The 22,719-nt window shown below is 46.4% G+C and overlaps 1 protein-coding gene across 3 annotated transcripts in view; it reads left to right on the forward strand.

The window, feature by feature from the left end:
* The window catches only part of PIK3AP1 (phosphoinositide-3-kinase adaptor protein 1), a 107,086-nt gene that overhangs the window by 65,486 nt on the left and 18,881 nt on the right, over positions 1–22,719 (forward strand). For all 3 annotated transcript variants that reach the window (XM_045568744.1, XM_045568746.1, XM_045568745.1), the window contains 5 exons: positions 9,745–9,840; positions 11,861–12,058; positions 14,809–14,874; positions 16,669–16,874; positions 20,329–20,401. In XM_045568744.1, the coding sequence (XP_045424700.1) occupies positions 9,745–9,840; positions 11,861–12,058; positions 14,809–14,874; positions 16,669–16,874; positions 20,329–20,401 (639 nt within the window). The remainder of the gene's footprint in view (positions 1–9,744; positions 9,841–11,860; positions 12,059–14,808; positions 14,875–16,668; positions 16,875–20,328; positions 20,402–22,719) is intronic.

Raw genomic sequence — 22,719 nt, forward strand, 5'->3', positions numbered from 1 at the left:
AATGGCTTTAATAAGGGCAAGCTTATGCAAACATTAAATAAAACTCAAGGCAAACCTCTTCTGGGATGTGTTCATTATATCTTCATCTTTTTCTTACGTGGTTCTTTTGCCCCTGTCCTTGCCCTCAGAGAACGAGCCAGCAGTCCTTTGGCCTAGGTAATTAATTTCATGTTGAAAGTTTCACCCAGTGTGACCGGTCACTTGCCTGAGGCTCTGGGTACGAAGGCCTCGGGAGCCGGTTCTGGGAGGCCCTTGTCCAGTCTGTTTCCAAGGTAATCTGCTTGGTGGATTGTAACTCGGCTTCAGTCTCTCAGAGGCTCATTTTTCTTCCATAAGGAGAAGGAGCAAAAGGGGACAGACGTAATATCTTGCTACTAGAAGCTGCAAACTCACGTGAGCCTCTCTAATCAATCCCAGAGGGCTGTCCTGCTTCATGTTACCCCTGCATTGAACTTTTCTTTTGATCCCCATCCCTCGCTCATGGTTCTGTGGCTGAGTTTCACATGCTAACTCGCTGGCTTTCCTTGGCAACCTCCCTGGTAACTGGTGTATTTGTAACAGACCACCTCCAGCAGTGAGTGTTTTCCTTACCTGAGCTGCCTGATTACAGCCACACTCTGAGCTGGGGCACAGTGGGCACAGGACCTGGGTGAAGGACCTCATAGCCCTGCCCTGTACATCTGAGACCAGACCAAGGATGATCTGTAAGCAAAACGTCTGAGTTACTTGTTTGCTTCTGGAAGGAACATGCTGCCTCCAGTATCTGCACCCTCTTCTCTCAGGAGCCTCTCCTCCTGCGGCTGCTGAGGCTCTGTCATCCTCCTGCTGTCCCTCTTGGGATGATTCTGGCTAGTGGATGCATCAGGGGCGGTGGGACTGCGTGCAAGGCATGAGGTCTTACCAGCAAGGACAGCGGTCCCTGGGAGGCAGGGAGGTGAGCTCAATGCACTTCTTGACTTCCTGTTGCTTTTTGCTCTTCTAGAAAGGCAAGAATGGTGTTGGGGACATAGGCACTTAGTGAAAGCATGCTGGATTGCATGTTTTAAAGTTTATAAGATAAAGTCATCACCACCAGAAGCCACCTTGCTCCCCTCTGGACCTACATAGTTTGTGGATCATGCTTTCCTCAGGGCAGTGCGCACACATCACCTTAGACTCCAGTTATTTACATGTTTCTCTGGTTACCCACTTCTGGTCTTGATAGGAAGCATATCTGATAGCTTTGCATCATCCATGGTGTCCAACACAGTACTGTACACAATAGGTGCTCAACTATTTCTTGAATTTGAGCTACCAGGGAATAAGACGTAATCCTAGACTTTGCGGTGTGGATAATTTGTCAACATTCCAATGCAAAATCCTCACTTTCCTCATAGGTGGTAGTGAGACATCTGTTAGGTGTCCCCGAGTGTGGGACATCTCAGAGTGGCAGTAGCTCCTTCGGTCACTACAAGCTGCCTTTTCTTTCACGTCTTATGCCTTTGTTTGTGCTATTCCTTCTGCATAAATTGCCCTTCTCTTTTCTCAGCTTGGGAAATACCCAGATTCCTTCACAAAGCCCAAATGCCTTTAGATTCATGTATTCGTTTGTTCCTCCATTAGTTTGTTCATTCAGTCACTCATTCACTTAACAAATATTTATTGAACCCCTTGTGTGTCTAAGTCACACTGTACCAGGTGATGAGGAATCAGAGAACAAGATGGCACCATCCCTGCCTTTTAGAGCTTGCATTCTAGTGAGAGTGCTGGATATTAAACAAAAACATCACATAACTAAATATGCAATCACAAACTGACAGTGCCGTGGAGGAAAAGGATACTATCCTTTGAGAATGCAGGTGGGAGCTATGTCCAGGTGGATCTCTACATGTGACTCTCTGTCCCCCACCATAAACGCATCCCATAGACTAATTCCTGCAAGGCAGAGGGTCTTTGTGTTTGTCGGGGATACTGTAACTGAGGCACTTGTCTGCATAAGAAAATTACAAATGTACTTGTTGCTTCTCCTGACCTTTTTATTCTTAGCCTCATTTTCATTGCCAGTGCCAGCTGTCACTCATGAGCCCCTCTAATTTCACACTGCTATTCTCCTCTGTCTGTATGTGTCTGAGTCCATTTTCTGTTGCTCTAACAGAATACCATAGATTGGATAATTTATAAAGAAAAGAGATTTATTTAGTTCACATTTCTGGAGGCTGGGAAGTCTAAGAGCATGGTGCCAGCATCTGGTGAGGGCCTTCTGACTGTGTCACACACAAACATGGCAGAAAGAATTCACGTGGGGAGAGGGCAAGAGCAAGAGATCCAGAGAGAACTCAGTTTTATAGCAAATCTACTCCTGCAGGAACAAGCCCACTCTTGTGATAGCAATGTCCTTAATCCATTCATGAGGGCAGAGGGATTAATTTTCCAACACATGAACTTTTGGGGGACACATTCAGATCAGAGCATTCCACTCCTTGTCTGTGAAATTTGTGTCCTTCTCACATGCAAGATAAGTTCTTTTCATCTCAGTTGCCGCCAAAGTCTTAACTTGTTCCAGCATCAACTCAAAAGTCCAAAGTGCATAGTGCAAAGGCCTCAGAACCAGGGAAGCTGCTCGTGGAACTCTCAGTCTGAGGCTGAAAGCCTGAGGACCCCGGGGGCAGCTGGAGTAGGTCCTGGAGTCCAACAGGTAGAAAGGCTGGAGTGCTGATGTCCAAGGCTGGGGAAGAAGAATGTATCCCAGCTCCTGGAGATAGAGATCAATTCACCTTTTCTCTGTTTTTGTTCTGATCATCCATCATCAGCTGACTGGATGATGCCTGCCCACACTCAGGGTGGATCATTCCCACTTAGTCCACTCAGACTCACATGCTAATCTCTTCTGGAAGCACCACTCTAGGTATTCCTTAATCCAATCAAACTGACACCTAAAATTAATCAGCACTGTGTGTGTGTGTGTGAGTGTGTGTGTGTGAGTGTGTCTGTCTGTCTATCTCTCTTTCTCCTTCCTATCACTTCTCCATCAGGGTATGGAAAAGTTGGACTTTTTTACTGATGTGGTCAGTTAAACCACTCCATTCTACCTAGGTGCAAACCGAACCAACCAGATTTCAGGTTATCTTCAAATGTTTTACTATATTGCTTCTAGCTTTAAGGCTCTTTTGTGGGGCCACAGAAGATTCTTGCTGGGGAAAAAAATTCTTTTGGCCTACTTTCAGGGTTTGAAAGCCTCTCTAGATGAATAGTCATTCAGTAGCTGACATTTTACTGTATTATATACTCAGACTTGGTTTTATATTAAATTAACAACATGTGATCTAGATGGAGTTTCCACTGCAGCTAAGCAGTGTAGACTCATGTCCCATGAGGAGTATTACATGAGTGTCTTTGAGAATTTGCTAGTGCTCTTGATTCATCCCTTAATTAAGTGCCTGCCTGGTGTCGTCGCATCTGTTCAAGCATCTTGCATTCCAGAAATGGGTTCTTTCTGATTGACTCCTTAAATGAAGTACAGCGTGACTCAGTAGCTGGCATTTCCAGAAGGAGGCTGTGGCCCCAGAATCTCCTTGTCATTGTTGTCATTGCTGTTTTTCTCTGCTGAAATGAAAGAACTTTGCACTTTCTCTTTGGGCCAGCAGGTTTCCAAACATTTCAGTTTATTTTTAACTAGCAAGTGGTGAAGGTTAAGTGCTTGGAATCTGAAGTATGAACCCTGAGCATCCAGGAATGCAAGGATTTGTTGTTTACGAAATGCGCTTTGTCTAGAAGCAGACTCCCTTCATCCGCCTTCTGTGTATTTCCATTACTCGTGCTACTCACCGTGTGAGGGTTGTGTGTACACATAATGTTGTCAGATTTAGAGCTTAGAGGATCTTATCACTCATTAACTCCAAATTTTTAAAAATTTATTATTGACAAAAGTAATATCTGCTACTACCAGGGACTTAGTGCCTAATATGGGTATGGCAAATAGTGTTTTTAAAATAATTTCATGTGCCAATGCCAGTTGGCCAGTATTGAGTGCCTGGCTGCTGTGTTGGAAAGGATTCTGAGTCCAGAAAGAATGTTATGATTGATAAGTGGTGAGTACGGAATAGGGGAAGGGGGGCCCTTGTGTATATCTGCTGTTCATGGTCTAATTCAAAGATATTTATGTTCAGTTAAATATAAAAGGAAGCATTTTATTTATAATGTAAATGGCTAGAAAATATTTTTTAGGTAACTTCATTTAAGGCAACTCATATCCAGAGACTCAACAGAGACCAGTGCCTGGGTCAGGACAGGGCTGGCCAGTGAGTGTGTAAACAGGATGCGCTCGCTTGCGGATGCCCTAATCCCTGTCCTCGGCTCCCTGCAATGGCCCAGTGTGGGAAGGAAAGTCATGGCAGGTTGACTGTGCCTAGTATTTGCTTCCGTCTGTGGGAGGCAGAATAATGCCCTCGGATCTGTGAATATGCTTGATTACACGGCAAAGGGGACTCAAGATTGCAGATGGAATTAAGGTTGCTAATCAGCTGACCTCAAGATACAGAGAATATCCTGGAATATCTGGGTGGGCCTAGTGTAATCACAAAGGTTCTTAAAAATGGAAGAGCGCATCAGAAAGCAGACCAGAGGGGTGGCACCTTGAGAAGGACTCAGTTCTGCCCGACATTGCTGGCTTTGAAGATGGAGGAAGAGGGCCCAGTACTAAGGGGTGCTGGGGGCCTCTAGAAGCTGGAAAGGGCAAGAGACAAAGCCTCCACCGGAGCTTCCAGAAAGGAATGCAGCCCTGACAAAACCTTGCTTTTGGCCCAGTGAGACCCATTTCAGACTTCTGAACTATAGAACTGTAAAACAATAAATTTATGTTAAGTGGTAATTTGTAATAGCAGCCATAGAAAACTAATATGCCAACTAAGTTGCCTCAATACAATAATAATGATAACCATGAATATTCAGCACCTGGCACTGTTCATATGCATTTTATAAGCATTGTCTCAGTTGGCCCGGACAGTCATCCTATGAGACAGGGACCATTAGTCATCCCCAATTTATAGATGGAGATATAGAGGATAGAAACTTAGAGATGTCAAGTGACTTGCCCAAGGACATGGAGCTCGTAAGAGTCAGAGCCAGGGCTTGAACCCACATCTCTAGGATAGTTAAGTCCATGCCTCTGACCGTGATGCTGACAGTGTCCTGGGCCTCGATTGCTTGCCTGGTTTCTGCGGCCGCCTTTCTCTGACTTATACGTGTCCCCTGAATGCAGCCCGTGCAGTTGGCTCCAGCCCTTGTCAGTGCAATTATTGCCAACTTCCAGGCCTTCTCCTGTGCCTGTAGACTACCCTTCCTCTCCTCCCTGCACCCTTGCCCCCATGATGCTCTTCCAGCCACTCCTCAGATCCTTTGACTCTAGGCTCTGTCCTGTAGGTGGCCTCTACCTATGATCCTGGTTGCATGGAGTAGGGCCGGCAGGGACTAAAAAGCTGCCAGAATTGCCCTTTGCTGTTCCCTGCTGAGCCACTGATAGAGTGTGATGGGCCTCAGGAAAGTGCAGGACACGTGGGCATGGGGCCTCCTAGACTGGTCTGGACTGCAGTGGCAGCGCCTTGGTACAGGGGAGGAGCCTGCTGGCTCTGTCCAGCCAACACTTGGTGTTCAGGAGCCACGATAAAGAAAGTGCACCTGATTAGCCTGGTTTGTGAGTCAGACTTCCATAAATAATTCTATTGTAAAGAATTGGCATTTGTTGTCTGAATATCCACCCTTCCTTGCTTTAAGTATATTCAAACATAAAAATATTGATTGGGCATAGTTTTTACTAGGCTAAATAAGTACATGAGATATTTGAAAATATGTATGAAAATTCAGATATTACAATTAACTCATAAGCATTCGTTACTCTGAAGGCAGACTTGAGTTCAAACAGAGTTACTGTTTAAAAAAAGTATAAATTGAAACCTCCTTTTTCAATTGTTCTCTGTGTAGGACATCAGCCTGGGTATAGAATTTAATAATAAAAGAAATAGTAATAATAACAATTACAGCAGCTAGCATTCATTTAACACTTCCGATGTGCTAGGTGCTGTGCTAAGCATTTGACAAGCTTCTCTTTTAATACTCATGACAAACCTATTAGATATATACTGTCATTATCACCATTTTACAGACAAGGAAAGAGAAGCTGAGAGGATTTAAGCAACTTGGCCCAAGATAATTATGGGCAAAGAGATAATATAACAGCTATCATTTCCCTTTCCGCATAAGATTTTGACCTTTGGTTGACTTCCTAGCTCTGTTACCCTGGTAACCCGATAAGAGCCAAATGTCAACTATGTTTCTAGGCAACGTTGCCTATGATAAAAATGACACCTGATTGGTAAATTGGATCTGGAACTGGGAGGAGCTACGCAGGAACTTTATAAATACCTGAAAGGGACAACATTGTTTGAGATTTCCTTGTGGGCAATGACTCTGGCATATCTCTTGTGGGGACCCTGAAAGCTATGCCTCTGGACTTGTTATGAGAAATATTGCTCCTGTGGGACATGAGGTTTTCCACCCGAGTGGCACCTGCACCTACCTGCTATGGATCTCGTCTCTTTGCACCTGAGCTGCTGGTCTGGTGCAAGGACTGACCCAAATGACCCGTGGCGCTGCCCTGCTAGCCTGTATCCTACATCTTTCTGTGTAGACTGGTGCCAAGCATGGCCTATGGTCATTATGTAAGTTTGAATGTTCAGTTGGACCTAGAAAGACTGATTGGCGTTGGATGAGTGGATGTGTAGTCATACAGCCAGAAGTGGAAACAATCAAATTGGAACCTATGTATTTTGATCCTAATGCCCAAGCTTCGAATCATCCTGCTAGACACGCTCAAGGAGGCTGAATAACTCTACTAAGGTCACAGAGCTGATATTTAGCAAAACCTAGATTGTTGCTTTCAAAATCGTGCGCTTAACCACCAGTTCGGGTGTGACTATTTTTCACGGGTAGTTTGTTTGGCACCACCTCAATCACTGTACCCACACACACCTGTTCCACAAGTGTCATTGTAAGGTGCTTGTCCTGATAGTGTAGGCAGATGGGAGGAGGAATGGGAGTGTCCCCAGGAGCTATGCTTATTTACTCTTGCTGTTGTGGTTCTTCCTCTCCTTTTTTTATTTATCCTTCTTTTCATTTTTTTTTTAAAGTTTTATTTTGAACTACTTTTAGTCTTAGGGAAAAGTTGCAAAAATACTAGAGTTCCTGCATACCTTTACCCAGGTTTCCCTGATACTAGCATCCTACATAACCATAGTACAATTATCAAAGTCAGAAAATTACATTGGCACAATACTTCTAACTTAATGCAGACCTTGTTCAAATTTCACTAATTTCCCCACTAGTGTTCTTTTTTCTGTTCTGGGATCCTTTTTAGGATCTAATAATGCATTTAGTTATTTCCTATTAGTCTCCTCCAATTTGAAACAGTTCTTCAGTCTTTCCTTGTCTTGACACTTTGGAAGAGCACCGAGCAGGTATTTGTAGAATGCCCCTCAGTTTGGGTTTGCCTGGTGTTTTCTATGATTGGACTCAGGTTATCAACTTTTGGCAAGAATGCCATAGAGATGATGTTTTGTCCTTCTCTGCATCCTACGAAGGGGTCATGATGTTGATATGTCTTATTACTGGGGCTCATTCTTTTCTCTTCTTTTCTTTTCTCTTTGTAAATACTTTCTTTAACCCACCAAAAAATCAGCACATTAAGAAGGGGGTGATAGTACCAGGAGTGTCAGTCTGCATTTTCATTACATTAGCACCTCATGTCCAGCAGAGCTGCTCTTGCTGCTACTATCTTCTTCCACGTTTTATTTTCCTAATTCTCTTTGTAGCCCCTTCAATTTGTATCTACTGCTCAGACATGCAAATAGTTCTCTCAGGTTGAACTTTGTTAGTGAAAACAGCTGGGCCGCTGCATGTCAACGGAGATGACAGATTGTGTGTGTGAGGTTTGCTCTCCGATGTTATTAGCTAGGAGATTTGGTGACTGGTGATTAAAACTGTCCTGAGGCTGTTATGCCCTGAAGCAGGTTCTTGGAGATGCTGGGACCTGAAGCAGGTGTGGTTTTCTAGAGGATTCAGCACGGGGCAGTATGAAGCCTGACAACAGGCCTGGAGAATTTCTTTTTCCCCTCATCTCTAGGGGTATCTGACCCAAGCAAGTCTTTCCTTGGGGGCATATTCCTCTGTGCTTCATTGTTGGGTAAATGAAGAGTTTGAAAGTGAATAGTTGGCTGGATTGGGGGTCAGATGGCTGGGAATGAAAGTTGGGATGAGGTTGGGAGAGTGGGGAGGTAATACAGGGTCTTGGCCAGGTAGAAGAGGGTCCTACCTACGCCTAGCAGAGCTCACACCTGTAGAATATATCTTCCTTCCCAATTTTCTAACCTCATGGGGAAAATGTTCTATAAAAGACAATTAAGCAAATTTAAACTGAAAATCTCAAAGAAGTAGAATTTTTCTGGTCTTAAATTTTTAAAGAATGAATTAAGTGTGAGTTCTTATCAGAAAAATCTCTCTGCAGTCTACCTTATAGAATTCAGTGGTGACAAGAGCAGGGGGGATTCACTTAACTGGCTCCTCACTGGAATCACAGGATTCTGAACCAGAGAGAATCAAGGCACAGTGTATTCAATGGATGTGCCCACTATCTTAGGAAACATACACTGAAAAGGTAGAAATAAAAAGGTTGTTTTTTGTGTGATTTTTTTTTGATAATAAGATAATACAAACATGGTCAGGACACTGCATTTCTTTATTTTTTGAGTAGGCTGAAAAACTAAAATATGAGAAGGTAGATAGATAGTGGAATATCTTTCTCTATTTCTTGTCCAGATCTCTCAGTTCCCAGGAAACCACTGATCTTAATTTTTTATATCTCCTTCCAGAGTTTCTTTTTACACATGCAAGCAAATAACAAAAATAGAAACGTATTTTTGCCCCCTTTAAGTAGCACATTATCTAAAATATTGGATTTTTTGAAGATTTTGAGTCTTAGGATTTATCAGATGCTTCAAGAATAATTTATTTATTTTTCTTTTTTGTCTCAGTTTTTTTTTTTTTAACTAAATATTACGGTCCCAGTTGCAGTCCCCTATTAGCCCCTTCCAGAATCGAGTTGTCCTCCCTCCCTTTCCAGAGGTAACTACTACCAGGAATTCAACATTTATCATTCCCAGCATGTGTATATGCTTACTACATATTTATGAATTCATAAGCAATTTGTAATAGTTTTATAGGGCTTAAAACTTTACATAAACAATATCATGCTGTAAACATCTAACTTTTTCACCCAGCATGTTTTTGAGACATAACTATGTTGATAGAAGTGCCTCTAATGCATCCTTTTAAACTGTTGCATAATGTTCCATTGTTTGAATAAACCACAATTATTCTCTGTTGTTCCTGCTTCCTTTTTTTTCTTGTAATAAACAATGCTATGGCGTACATATTTCAAAATTGAGCCTATTCCTTCCAATGCAAAAGAGCATTGGTATATATACCTTTGAGGCCTGTGGTCCAAGAAAGGGCCTGAGGGTTGTGACTGTTGGTCTCCATTATGCCCCACACTTACTGGGTGTCTTTATTGAGTAGATGGATGGTTGGAGGGATAGATAGATTGATGAAAGCTTGAAGCTGGTAAGTAAGTTGCCAAATCGTGTAACTCCATCTTTAGAATCTCCTTGCCAGTGTGGAAGAACAACACATCAACTCTTAGCCTCCATTTCCTTCTAGATGTTGAAATGCTACAGGCCAGTACATCTAAACCAATCCCTGGAGATGGTTTCTCTCGGACCACTAAGGACTCTATGATCCGCAAATTTTTAGAAGGTAAGTTGTAGCTGTGAGCAGAAAAACAAAAAGAGGGAAAGAGAAACAAATGCAAGACATTGCCTGGTTCCATATGAAGGTTGCTCCACTCCAGGGATGGGCTGCCACAAACATGGCATATGATGAGATTGGAGGCACTCTGCCTCCCTCCCACCCACCTGGAGCCCCCCATCCCCATCAGCCCATGATAGATAGGCAAGAAGTTCTGGCCATTGGACCACCCATTTGGGTAAATGAGTTGCCTGCAGCAAGACCTCTTTTAAAATACATATGTCTCTTTTCATTTGGCCAAAATGTGTTGAGTACCTACTATGTGCACTGTACTGGATGTCCGGGTTGGGGACACAAAGAAAAATACAATATGATCAGTGCCTTTAGGAGACTTTACTGTCCAGTGGAGGGTAATATAAACAAACATTACAAAGTCAAGGCTGTGTTGTACAGTGGTTAAGAACACAGAGTCTGATCTATTCCCCGGTTCCCCCTTTGGTTAGCTGGAAAACTTCAGGTAAGTTATTCAACTCCTCTGGGCCTCAGTTTCCTCAGTTGTAAAATGAAGTGTATGTTGTGAGAATTAAATGGAGTTATTATAAGTTAGGTCTCAGAGCAGGGCCAGGCACATAACAAACAATAAAGATTTATTATTGTTTTTGTTACTAGTATTAAAGGTTTCAAAGGTGGTTGTATGGCTAATTCCTTAACCCTGTGCAATTGTTTGCAGTTTATGATGAGGTCTATGGATTTTGAAAGCGGAGTTTTAAGAGGATGGGACTCAGGAAGGGGCAAGTAGTTTTGACAGTGAAGAGGAAGGAAAAGATCTAAGGCAGTGGTAGACAAACCACAACCTGGCCAGCTGCCTGTTTGTAAATAAAGTTTTATTGGAACACAACATGCCTATGCATTCCGTATTATGACTGCTTTCATGCTACAAGGGCACAGTCGAGACATTTACTATCTGGACCTTTTCAAATTAATGTTTGCTGATCTCCTGCTCTAAAACTTGTTGTTTCCCTGGGAGAGGAGTCCTGGGCAACCTGTTTTCAGCTCTAGCTTCCCCAAGTTCTTTTTTTTTTTTTTTTGAGACAGAGTCTTGCTTTGTTGCCCAGGCTAGAGTGAGTGCCATGGTGTCAGCCTAGCTCACAGCAACCTCAAACTCCTGGGCTCAAGCCATCCTCCTGCCTCAGCCTCCTGAGTAGCTGGGACTACAGGCATGTGCCACCATGCCTGGCTAATGTTTTCTTTTTTTTTTTTTTTTTTTTTGAGACAGAGTTTCGCTTTGTCGCCCAGGCTAGAGTGAGTGCCGTGGCATCAGCCTAGCTCACAGCAACCTCAAACTCCTGGGCTTAAGCGATCCTACTGCCTCAGCCTCCCGAGTAGCTGGGACTACAGGCATGTGCCACCATGCCCGGCTAATTTTTTCTATATAGATTTTTAGCTGTCCAAATCATTTCTTTCTATTTTTGGTAGAGATGGGGTCTCACTCTTGCTCAGGCTGGTCTCGAACTCCTGACCTCGAGCGATCCACCCGCCTCGGCCTCCCAGAGTGCTAGGATTACAGGCGTGAGCCACCGCGCCCGGCCCTGGCTAATGTTTTCTATACATTTTTAGTTGTTTGGCTAATTTCTTTCTATTTTTAGTAGAGACAGGGCCTCGCTCTTGCTCAGGCTGGTCTCGAACTCCTGACCTCGAGGGATCCTCCCATCTCGCCCTCCCAGAGTGCTAGGATTACAGGCGTGAGCCACTGGGCCCAGCCTTCCCCCAGTTCTTGATGGGAGGAGGAACTGAATCCCAGCAGTAAAACTGAGGTGTGCCCATCCTTCTGCTGCATGGATGGGTGCCAAATGAAGGTGACGTCCGTTTTCTTGGTTGCTTTGCATGGTGTTCTGGGCAGATGATGCAGGAGATGATGTTTCCCAGAGGGCAGTACTGAAAAGATAAACTATGGTCACTCACTCTGCTCTGTGACTGGCAGTCACTCGGTTTGGCCACTGCTTTCAGTCCCCTTTCTCTGTGTTTCTAGGCAACAATGTGGGAGTGGCCAATTTGGAGAGAGAGCTGCACCATCCTGGGCAGGAAGAAGATGTCTATCACGTGGTGGATGACGATGAGGCCTTTTCCATGGACCTGGCCAGCAGGCCCCCTGTCCCAGTGCCCAGGCCAGAGGCTGGTGCTTCTGGGGCTCACCAGCTCCCTGACAATGAACCATACATTTCTAAAGGCAAGTGTGGCAGGGAATGATGTCCAGTGGGGTCTTTGCAGCCTCTCAGCAGGAATTTCCTGGATCCCTAGCTTTCTGGACCTGCACTCAGAGACTGTCCCTCCTGAGTGGTCTCCAGCCAGCCCCAGGAGACAGGGTCATAGCTTGAGGCAGATGCTGGAGCTAGACTAGCGGAACTGACTAGAGTCATTGCTGGCCTTCTGGGAGGCGTTCATGCACAGTAGCAAAGACAGAGGTAAACAAGAACCCTGATAGATTTTTATCTCCTGAAACCCTTCTTGTTATTATTATTAATTTTAATAGCTAATATTTATTGAACTCTACCAAGAGTGCTCTGTCAGGAACATGCCATTTAACCTTTATGATAACCTATTAGGTAAGGACCATTACAAATGAGGAAATAAAGGCTTACAGAGGTCACTCGATCACCACATACATGGCAGAGCCAGGATTTGAACTCAGGGAGTCCGACTCCACAGTCCTGGCTTTTAGCCACTATGCTAAACTGACTACCTACCTACTTTAATAAAATCTGGGTTTTGACTTCTTCCTAATTGTCCCTGGGACATCAGTTAGATGCTGATGGCATTGTCAGTTTCACTCTCTTTCAGGACTTGATTGTATTAATAGGGTTACAAGAACTGTAAGAATGCAAAGCTTGCCAGATCTGTGCTCTGAACTGTATTCCGTTTGTAATAGTATGAGCATGTTGTGGAGACTGTGGCAGAAGAACACCATAAATGGGGGAAGGTAGCGCTCGGCCAGAGCCTCAGGTAATTGGGTTGGGGTCGCCAGATAAATGCAGGATGCCCAGGTAACTTTGCATTTCACATAAATAGCAAGTAAGTTTTTTAGTGTAAGTATGCTCCAAACATCAGAAATTTTTGTTTTTGCTTTTGTTCTGCTAAATCTGGCAGCCCTCAGTCGGGTAGAAACACAGCTGTGGGATATTATGTCCTGCCACGTGCTGTCCGTGCTTGAGGCTGGCCGTCTCCTTGGGTAGCATCTCCTTGGCACATGCAACAGACACTCTTGGTGCCCTGCCCATGTCCCCCAGCTCTTTACATTTTTGTGCTCGCTGTCTGGGTTCCACCTGTCAGTACTCCGTCTTCTAGCCTGAGGGCTTCCTCTGACATCGGGAGCTTCCTCTGCCCTCTGGCAGGACAGGCTGGGAGTGTTGGGGAGTTAACACACAATGGCTGTAGCCCTCAACCAGTGACTAACAGGAGGTGGCAGATGACCACCCCAGCTTACTTGCCCCACTGGTGGGAGGATGCTGAGTTGCACATTCTACGTTGCTTCCCAGGGGTTTCTAGGTTGCCCACAGCGATAACTTGCTTGATTACCCACCATATATTGCTTCACTTCCTTGTCTCACACCCAAAGAGACTACTCAGACTCGAGTCCTTGTCTCAGGGTCTGCTTCTGAGGGAGCCCAAAGTAAGAAGCATGCGCTTATATATATCAGTAATTCCTCGATGGCAGAGCGAGTAGGGGACAGTATTGATGACATGTAGGGAGGCCGTTGGATAGGAGCACATGGGTGATTCCTAAGAGCCCAGATAGACTTGCTGGAACACTGTGGAGAGAGGAAAGGAGAGGTGACAAAAGGGGCAGTATCTTGGAGGCCAGAACACTTGGGTTCATCTCTCAGCTCTTGCATTGTCCAGCTATATAGCATAGGACATTGGTAAGTCACTTCACATTTTTTAGCTTTAGCTTAGTTTTCCTCGTATATAAAATGGGTATCATAAAAACACATGTATGCAATAATATGCATGTCATAATAATACCCAATAATACTCTGCCACAGCTTCATTGTGAGGCTCAGAGGAAATAATACACAAGGAAGTATTATACTGTACAAACTGTAAGGCACGGTACAGGCATCACTTGGGCTAGCTAGCATCCCAAAGTATTGCTGACCATTGGCATCAGTCTCAAAGTTTAGGTGTGGGTAATGCTACCAGAAGCTAACAGTGAGTGCTCACATTGCCAGGCACTGTTCTAAGCACTTCTATGTATTAACTCAATAAACCAGTGAAGGTGCTATTATCATCCTCATTCTATAGATAAGGAATGGAGGAAGGGAGAAGTCAAGCCTCTTGGCCAAGATCATGTGGCTCATAGGTAGCAGAGGCAGGATTTGAATCCAGGGAGCCTTGTTCAGAGCCCCAGGAGCCATAATCAACATGCCATCTCACCACTAAGTCACCATTGGTCATGTCTCAGTTTTCTTCATTAGCCTTTGTGAGTCGGTCCCTTGTGAGTGAATTCATCTTAATCCCTTTGGAGCTGTGCACACATTTTTACCTGTTCTATTTCTTAGAGTTCTGTCTTACGGCACTGGCTGGCGGTTTGAGTGGTATTTCCTTTCATTCTCAAGCTTCAAGGTCTTCCATGCCTGGCGGCAGGTGTTCAGGGATATGGACACAGGTTCTTGTTCCCATTACCTGTTTCTTTGATGATCTTGTAAATGCTGGTCATGTTCTCTGGCTGGCTTTGTCCTTCCAGGTTTGAGATCTTGTCTGTTTGGTCTGTCTTTATTTCATAATTTCTACTCCTTCTCAGTTGCCTCCTAGAGTTGTGATTTACAGAAATGCACACAGTGATCCTAGGTGTGGATTCATTATTATTATTTTTTTGCACTAGATTTTGATAATTTTTTTTATAAATGCATTAAAATATTATAAATCCCTTTAGATAGATGTCTTCCCTGGTGTTTACTCGAAATATTCTTTATGTCATAGTTTTTGCAGAAAAGAGTCAAGAGCGGCCTGGGAATTTGTATGTTTCCTCCGAGAGCATCAGGAGAGGTAAGCCAGATGTTATATGGACTGAACTTCTGGGCTGTAGAAGTGTCTGTATTGCAGTGATTTCCAAGTGTAACAACAGTTTCTTAGCATTGAAAAATAGATTGAAGAGATACCTTGGGGTGGAGAATCCTGTATTGATGGGAAAGGGAGAGGAGAGGAGATTGGGGTACCCTAGAATGTTGTACACATTGATCACACAAAGGACATTAATATAGTAGAAAGTGTCCATATAGCACATAAAAGTACAATCTAAACATCGAGGTTGATACCGATAAGATAAAAGCAGGTGGCCCTTCAGCCAGTCTTCACCTAAAGATACAGCCTTACTAGGCTATTTACTCACCCTGTCTATACTAGCTCAGCTATGCTTTGATTCAGCTTTTATTTAAAAGATATTTTGCTTGCCATTGGGCAACAACTTGGATGTCTCATTTTCCTAAAAACTTTTTAAGGAAGTCTGAGAAGCTGAGTTCTCTTTGTTCCTTTATTAGTTTCCTTGTGCTAAACTGACATTCGGTATTTTCCCATTGAGGATTCTTTTGAACAGTAGCCGTGACACCATCTAAGTAAGCATTTGAAGGCATCCTCCAAGGACTTTGGTAGTGGGAGCCTGGAACTGGTCGGCTTGTGCATTTTGTTTTTTCTGCTACCCCATCTCCCAGTGTCGTTAGAGATAGCCCTGGAAAGGGCAAACCTGGGAGAAGGCTGTGTGAGGGTGTGTAGACAGATGAGTGAATGGTTGGGCAGAATGTCAGACATACTTCTCTGAGGCTTTTTCAATACCCACTGGCGAAACCATCTCTCCTTTTCCTTCTTGTTATGTCCCTGAGTCACAGTGCCTAGATGGGGTCCTGCTGGAGAAATTTAGAATCAAATTAGCCCTACATGACTTGAGTAGGAAAATGTCAAGTTGTCCTCAGATGCCTCAATGGCCTCATCATCTCTGCGATAGCTCGTTCCCCACAGAACTAGAGTCACAGCTGGAGAGAGAGGGGGGTTGGCTTCATATTTCCCTGGAATCTCCAAAGCAGACAACTGTGAATTTGTGGAATTCATGGGGAAGAGAGGTTGGCACAGGGACAGCCCAAGGATAGCCAGCTGGCACCAAGCACCTAATTTATATCTGATGCTGTTGGACCCAGGTCATGATCCCATTGGTGTTCCAGTCTCATGGGGCATTTCATGCACATTGGTCCTCAGTCATTGCACCCCAGGCTGCTCAGAGACAGTGAGGGCTGGGAGTAGGGCTAAACTCTTCCTGTATATACTCTTCTGGGAGTAGGTTTACATCTACAGCAGTGGTTCTCAACTGGGAGTGATTTTTCCGCCACCCTCCTTCCCAGGAGACATTTGGCAATCTCTGGGGACATTTTGGGTTGTCATAACTGGGGAAGGGGCGCTGCTGGAATCTAATGGGTAGAGGCCAGGGATGCTGCTGACCATTCTACAATGCACAGGACATACCTCCCTAACAAAGAATTATATGGCCCAAAATGTCAATAGTGCCAAGGCTGAGAAATGCTAGTCTAATGGCATCTCAATACTTAAGGCTTGGGGGAGTCATAAAGTTTGAAATATTGCAGCTCTGTCTACTTTAGTGTGACAGGCCTTGAAATTATTAGCTGCTTCCTTCTCCACCGATTCCCTGTCAGACTTACCCCTTCTCAGTTCCGCATGTAGTTGTTCTTTTGAGATGTGTCGTCTTGATCCTGTGACCGGCTCATTAACCCCACTCCTCTGGTCAGCTGTCCCCAGCGGGGGAGCTGTCAAACTGAGTCTTGCCGTCCTTTCCAGAGCCACCTGTCAGACCGTGGAGGGACAGGCCCCAGTCCAGTATCTACGACCCTTTTGCCGGGATGAAAACACCAGGCCAGCGGCAGCTCATCACCCTCCAGGAGCAGGTGAAGCTGGGCATCGTGAACGTGGACGAGGCCGTGCTCCACTTCAAAGAGTGGCAGCTCAACCAGAAGAAACGCTCCGAGTCTTTTCGTTTCCAGCAGGTAACTGGCTCTGTATGGAATTTGTTTCATGTCTGTTTCTCCACCACACAGTGGAGGAGGGCTGGGCCGTGTGAACATTTGTTTGCGTGTCATTGTACATCAGTGAGTGTTCATCTGTGTCCTCTTCCAGGGGTCGGGAGCCTACGGCCTTGGGGCCACATGGATCCCCGAGTGTGGCCTTTTGACTGAATCCAAATTTTACTGTGAAGTTTGGCTTTGGGCGAGGGGCCGCACTTGGGGATCTGGGGCCGCAGGTTTCCCACCCCACCATACCCTCCCTGGCTGAGAACTGGGTGGCTCTTCCGGTGCCATGAGGCTGGTGATCAGGAACAAAGACTCAACCGGAAACCCTAACTCTGCTGCTGCTGCTTCTCTCTGCATCTGGCTCTCTACTTTTGCTTTCCAGCCTTTTTCTTTTCAAAAAAATCCCTCTCTCTAGTACTAGTGCCAAGTCCCCCACACAACTGTCACACTTTAGAGCTCAAGGAGAACTTGGAAAGCTCCCAAGAAATATGATTAAATGAACAAAACAACTTGCAGATGCAAAACTACCCAAGTTAAAACAAGTCGTACACACACAGAGACACACACACACAATCGGTGTTTCCATAGGCGTGTATGTAAACACAAGACAACAATCCGGAAAGGGCCACCCCATATCCCCACCAGGGCTTGCCTCTCGGGAAGGGAGGACAGAGGACGGGTGCCAGACGAGGCTCCTACTGTGTGGTTTGGAGCTTTTTAGGAGAGTATATAACACTATACATGTACTCTGTGCATAATTACAAACAATCAAAAGAACTCAAACTCAACCTTTGGAAACGTGTCCTTAGTCCAATGCCTTCATATTAAAAAAAGGAGAAAATTGGGCCCAGGAGGTTAAGGGACATGTACAAGGCCACCGAGTCAGGACAGGAACTATGGCTTTTTCTCTACCCCCCCACCCAGGGTGTGTCCCTGATGGTGTATATTCTCCCTTCCAAGTACCAGCCAGGCCCAACCCTGCTTAGCTTCTGAGATCGGATGAGATTGGGCACGTTCAGGGAGGTATGGCTGCAGATCCGGGTTGTGTGTATTCTAACCTCTGTTCTCATGCCAGCTATCAGGGCAGGGGGGCAAGCAGCACCCACCCCGCCTGAGATGGGAGCCTCGCCCTCTGGGAGCACGTGGGGTGCTCAGGAGTGGGGCCGTGGTCAGAGAGTGGCAGCTGTTGGGCTCTGACAGCACAATGCTGGGTCTTGTGCTAAGCGTGGAATAGACCTAGTCTCTCTCACTCCTCCTCACAGCATGCATGTGCCGAAAGTATTATTACTCCCATTTTACAGATGAGAACAGAGAGGCAAAGAAGCAGTCAGGATTCAAACCAGTTCTTTCTCATCCCAGAGCCTGTGCCCCTTTCGCTACACCTTCTGCCTTCTTAGTGCTCCCTAAAACGAGGGGTGCCCACTCTGCCAGCTGTCGCTGTCCCCCAGGCCCTGGGGAGCCTGACAGATGGGAGGGAACCTGCAGTGCTGAATGCCGGAAGCCAGGGACCTTCTCCCCACAGGAGTCCCAGGGAGGCTGCAGTCCTGCCGACACAAGGCTGACTTGGGCTAAACAAAGATGTTTTTCTCCTTACCAAGGTGTGCAGCCACGTGGCACGGTAGTTAAGAGCAGCCAAGCCTCTGGAGCCGGCAGCCTGAGTTTACATCCTTGTTCTGCCACTTGTGGCAGGGCGACCTTGACCTCCCTGTGCCTCCATTTTCCCACCTCTGAAATGTGAAGGGACAGGACTAGACGATGTAAACCGTGGAAACCCCTAGCGTGCCTGGTGCTTAGTAACTGGCTAATAAATGTTAGCTGTCTTTCTGTATTTACACCCAGGAGGCTTCTTCCTCTCCCATGAACCTGCCCAGAACTGTTGGGTGCAGCAGACAATCAGGGTTCCTATTCAACATGGCAGGGAACCCCAGCCCATGGGGGCTCACACTGTTCTGTGCCCCGGCGGCCCCCTGATACTTCCTGAGCCCCCCATCCAGGGGCTGATGGTGTCGAGACCATTCCTAGGGCAGCTGCGTCTTCCTTTTCCTCTGTCTCTCTGTCCCCCTCTCACCAAGTGGGCACTGCCCAGCTTCCCCTCAGCTCCTTCTCTGTGCAGTCTATGTCTCCTATTCCACATTTCCAGCCACCAGCTGGGTGTGTCCTCCCGGGGTGCCCTGAACCTGCTGCGTGTCCAACACAAAGCATCCCTCGAGGAGGCTGCTCCCCTTTCCCAGCGCTTTCTCTCTGCTCATCGCACTGGCCCCTCCCAGAGACTGAGATCAGACGCCAGACTCCGGCCCTCCTCCCATGCTCCCTCACGTGCAGGCAGTTCTGTCTCAGTGGTGTTCATCCTCTTGCATCTGCCACTGTCTTTCCATTTCCCAGCCACAGCCCAGTGTCGGCTTCTGTCGCCTGCACCTGGCATACTGTGTAGACAGAGGCGGTCTCCTTACCTCTGTCTGCTTCCCCTCCAGTAGCCAGAACTGTGAGGCTGTGACCAGCTCACAATGTTCAGTGCTCCCTGCTGCTTTCTGGACAAAGCTCTGTCTCCTCAGCCCGAGGTTGCAAACCAACCGCCCTGTCCAGTTTGGCATCCTTGTAACTCCCTCACGTGAGCCTTCTGCTCCAGCCAGATTGTCTGGACATGTTTTTTATAGAATGGGGCATTTTTTCTAGAATACGCAGCCACTTAACCTCTAGGTTGTTGTTGTTGATTGACTAAAATAGCAACAATCTCCACCCTCACATATCTACTTAACATTTATTGAATGACAACAATGGACCAGATGGCAGGATCACAGAAAGGTACAAGACCTGGTCTCTTGCCTTTGAAGAACTCACAGTATCTCCGAAGAGGCAAGGCATGCGTATGCACGCACACACACATGTGCACACACACACACACACAGCAAGGAAGCATAGCCCCAGTGCCAGATAGTCGGCATGGACAGTCCCTGAGGACTGGAGCAATCTGGGGAGGCTTCAGGGGGAAGGTGGGCCTTGACCCAGGCCTGGAACAGACTTGTGGTGAGGAATCAGCATCCCTCAAGGTCAGGGGGACGATGTGACAACACAGTCTCGGAGGCCAGAATGTATGTGGCATGTTTGTGAGCAGGTAAGAGACAGGATTGGCTAAGGGGCACACATGGAGGAGGGCAGTGGGTTATAAAGCTGAGATGGAGCTGGGAACCAGAGGGGAGGAAGGACACATTATTGGGGAAGAGATGTCTTTTCTTCAGGCATAAATTCCACGAGTGCTTGGATTTCTCTGGGGACCAGCTGCAAATGCACTGAGCCTCATTTGCATGTTGAAATGTTATTTGCAATGTGATATTTCTTGCAAACAGCTAAAATCAGAAAGAAACTCTAATGTCTAGAGGGGATCCTTCTGGTATATACTTAAAAAATAAACTCTTTTTTTTTTTTTTTACAGGAAAATCTTAAACGGCTGAGAGATAGCATCACCCGAAGACAGAGGGAGAAGCAAAAATCAGGAAAACAGACAGGTATGTGGCTTCCTGGGTACTGCATCGTGGAGACATTGCTGTCATCTGTTGTCCTTGACTGTCCTTTGCACGGTGGCCCGAGTGGCCAGACCACTTGCCCAGCACCTGCCACCCTGTTACAGATCTGGGTCCCCCACTGTTCTGTGAGGGCCTTTCACACAACGGTTCTGTCTTATTTACACTGACAGCAATCTGGTGCCTGGTACGTAGACATGCCCAGCCAGTGTATGAATGGATGGATTCAACTCTGCGTCCCTCCACCCTCCCACTCAAAGAGGATGGCGATGCTTTCTCCCCAGGCGCCTGACTCTCCCCTGGGCAATTAGGAGGACATGTTTTTTGAGCAGAGAAAGGTGAAAACACCATTCACGTTGGGTCTGTATCTGATTCCAGTGGGGAATGGCGTCATCAGCATCCGTATCACATGCTGCTTCAGAAGCCCAGGCCCCAGGGGTTGCGGGGCTCCCACCATCAGTAGTAGGGTGTGAATTCCAGTGGTGCACACTGCAGACTGGGCCCTCTGCTCCCTTTGACCCACTGCCCTGAGCAAGGAGTCATAGTTTGCCCACACTGCACCTCGCACTGAGAGCCTCTGGCGCGGTGGGCCTCTGTGATTTACCCGGGCCAGCCTCATAGCAAGAGGCTCCGGCAGGAAGAGGCTTTCAGAGGCACTCAGATCTTGAATGGAGCCCTATTACATAAAGAACGAGGTTGGAATTTAGCACTGCCTATGCACAGCTTCCATAGTCTGTCTCTAGCTGCCATTCACAGCCCCACTTCCCGTGAACCTGGTCAGGCCCGTGACACCCTGGTCTCCAAACAGGACATGTTCCTCCCACAGACCTCTTGCTCATGCCTCTTCCTTCTCACCTATGTGTCAACAGCTGGGCTGCAAGACCCAGCCCTGGCAGCCCCTCTGCAGTGAGGGCTTCCTGGACCGCTCTAGGCCATTGTATTCCTTCCTCGTTCTAGCATCTGTAGTATCCTTTCCATTCGTCTGGCACTTCTCTTTTTCTGCCTCTGATTGCTCTGCCCTCATTCCTTCATTCAAACCATCAGCAGTCCCCAGAGGTTCTGCCTCCAAATACACATCCTAAATCTGATCATTCCTGACCACCTCCTGTGCCACAGCTGCAGCCAAGCCACGTCGTTTCTTGCCTGGACTAGTGCAGTAGCCTCTTAAATTGGCTCACCAGGTCCACTCTTGGCCCTCTGCAGTTAATCCTCCAAAGTGCAGCCAAGCTGCAGGATTAAGAACCAGAAAACCAGATGGCTCCACTCCCTTGCTCAAAGTCCCACTGGGGCCCCATCCCCACGGCCTACGCAGCCCCACGTGATCTGACCCCTGCACTCATCCTCTGCTCTTGCCCCGTGCCGCCCCCGTGCTCCCATCGCAGTGGGCTACTTTCTGTTGCTCTCACAAGCCAAGCACTTCTCCCTCCAGGCCTTTCCTCACATCTTCACTTCAGACTCTTTTCCATCCTTCAGAGTTCGGAGGTACCATCTCCTCATCAGGGAGGCCTCCTCTGCCATTCTCTCCAGCGTGGCCCTGCACGACTCGCTTCCTGCCCCCTGGCTTCCCCTCCCTGCACATATCACAGACCGGAGGCACCCTGGAATTCTCTTATGTTGCTATTCTCATGGTTACGGCCCAACACCCCGTCTCCCTCATACTGCAAGCTCCGTGCAGACAAGATCTTGTCTGTTGTGTGCTCTGCTGAGTCCCCAGGGTGCCATGGAGTGCAGTGATGGCACTCAAGAAGTCTTTGTTGGAATGGTTGCTTTGAGTAAGATGTTTGGGGACACCATTCATTCATTCCACACTTAGCACCAGGCACCCTGGTAAATATAGAGATGTATGAGACACTGTCTTCACCATTGGTAGCTAATCAGCTAGTTGTCTTTTTATTCACTTAGGCCTGGTTTTCCCTGCTATAGTCTGTCCCACAATGCCTAGCACAGTGTTTTGCAGATAGTAGTAGCCTAGCGAATGTTAATGCTTTTGACTGGGAGAAGAGGGGTGAAGAGGTTATAATCATGGCAGAAGGTCAGAGAGGTCATCCTAAGACTTCTGCTTAGGTATCCAGATTTTAAATTGATGCTTCCACTGTATCCAAATTCACACTTGTCTGCCCTCCTGGTTGAGAGGAGGAGAAAGGAGAGAAGGCAGAAATTCTGTCTCAAGACCTGCACAGTCATCCCAGGGTCAGATAATAGGGCTCCAGGTGGTAAAAGGGCTGAGGTGTTTTTTAAAACCGGAGCATAAGCACCCAAAGATAGAAGCCTTGATGAAACACAACATGTCAAGCTTTTAAATA

This window comes from Lemur catta, chromosome 14 (genome assembly GCF_020740605.2).
Source record: "Lemur catta isolate mLemCat1 chromosome 14, mLemCat1.pri, whole genome shotgun sequence".
Taxonomy (NCBI): domain Eukaryota; kingdom Metazoa; phylum Chordata; class Mammalia; order Primates; family Lemuridae; genus Lemur; species Lemur catta.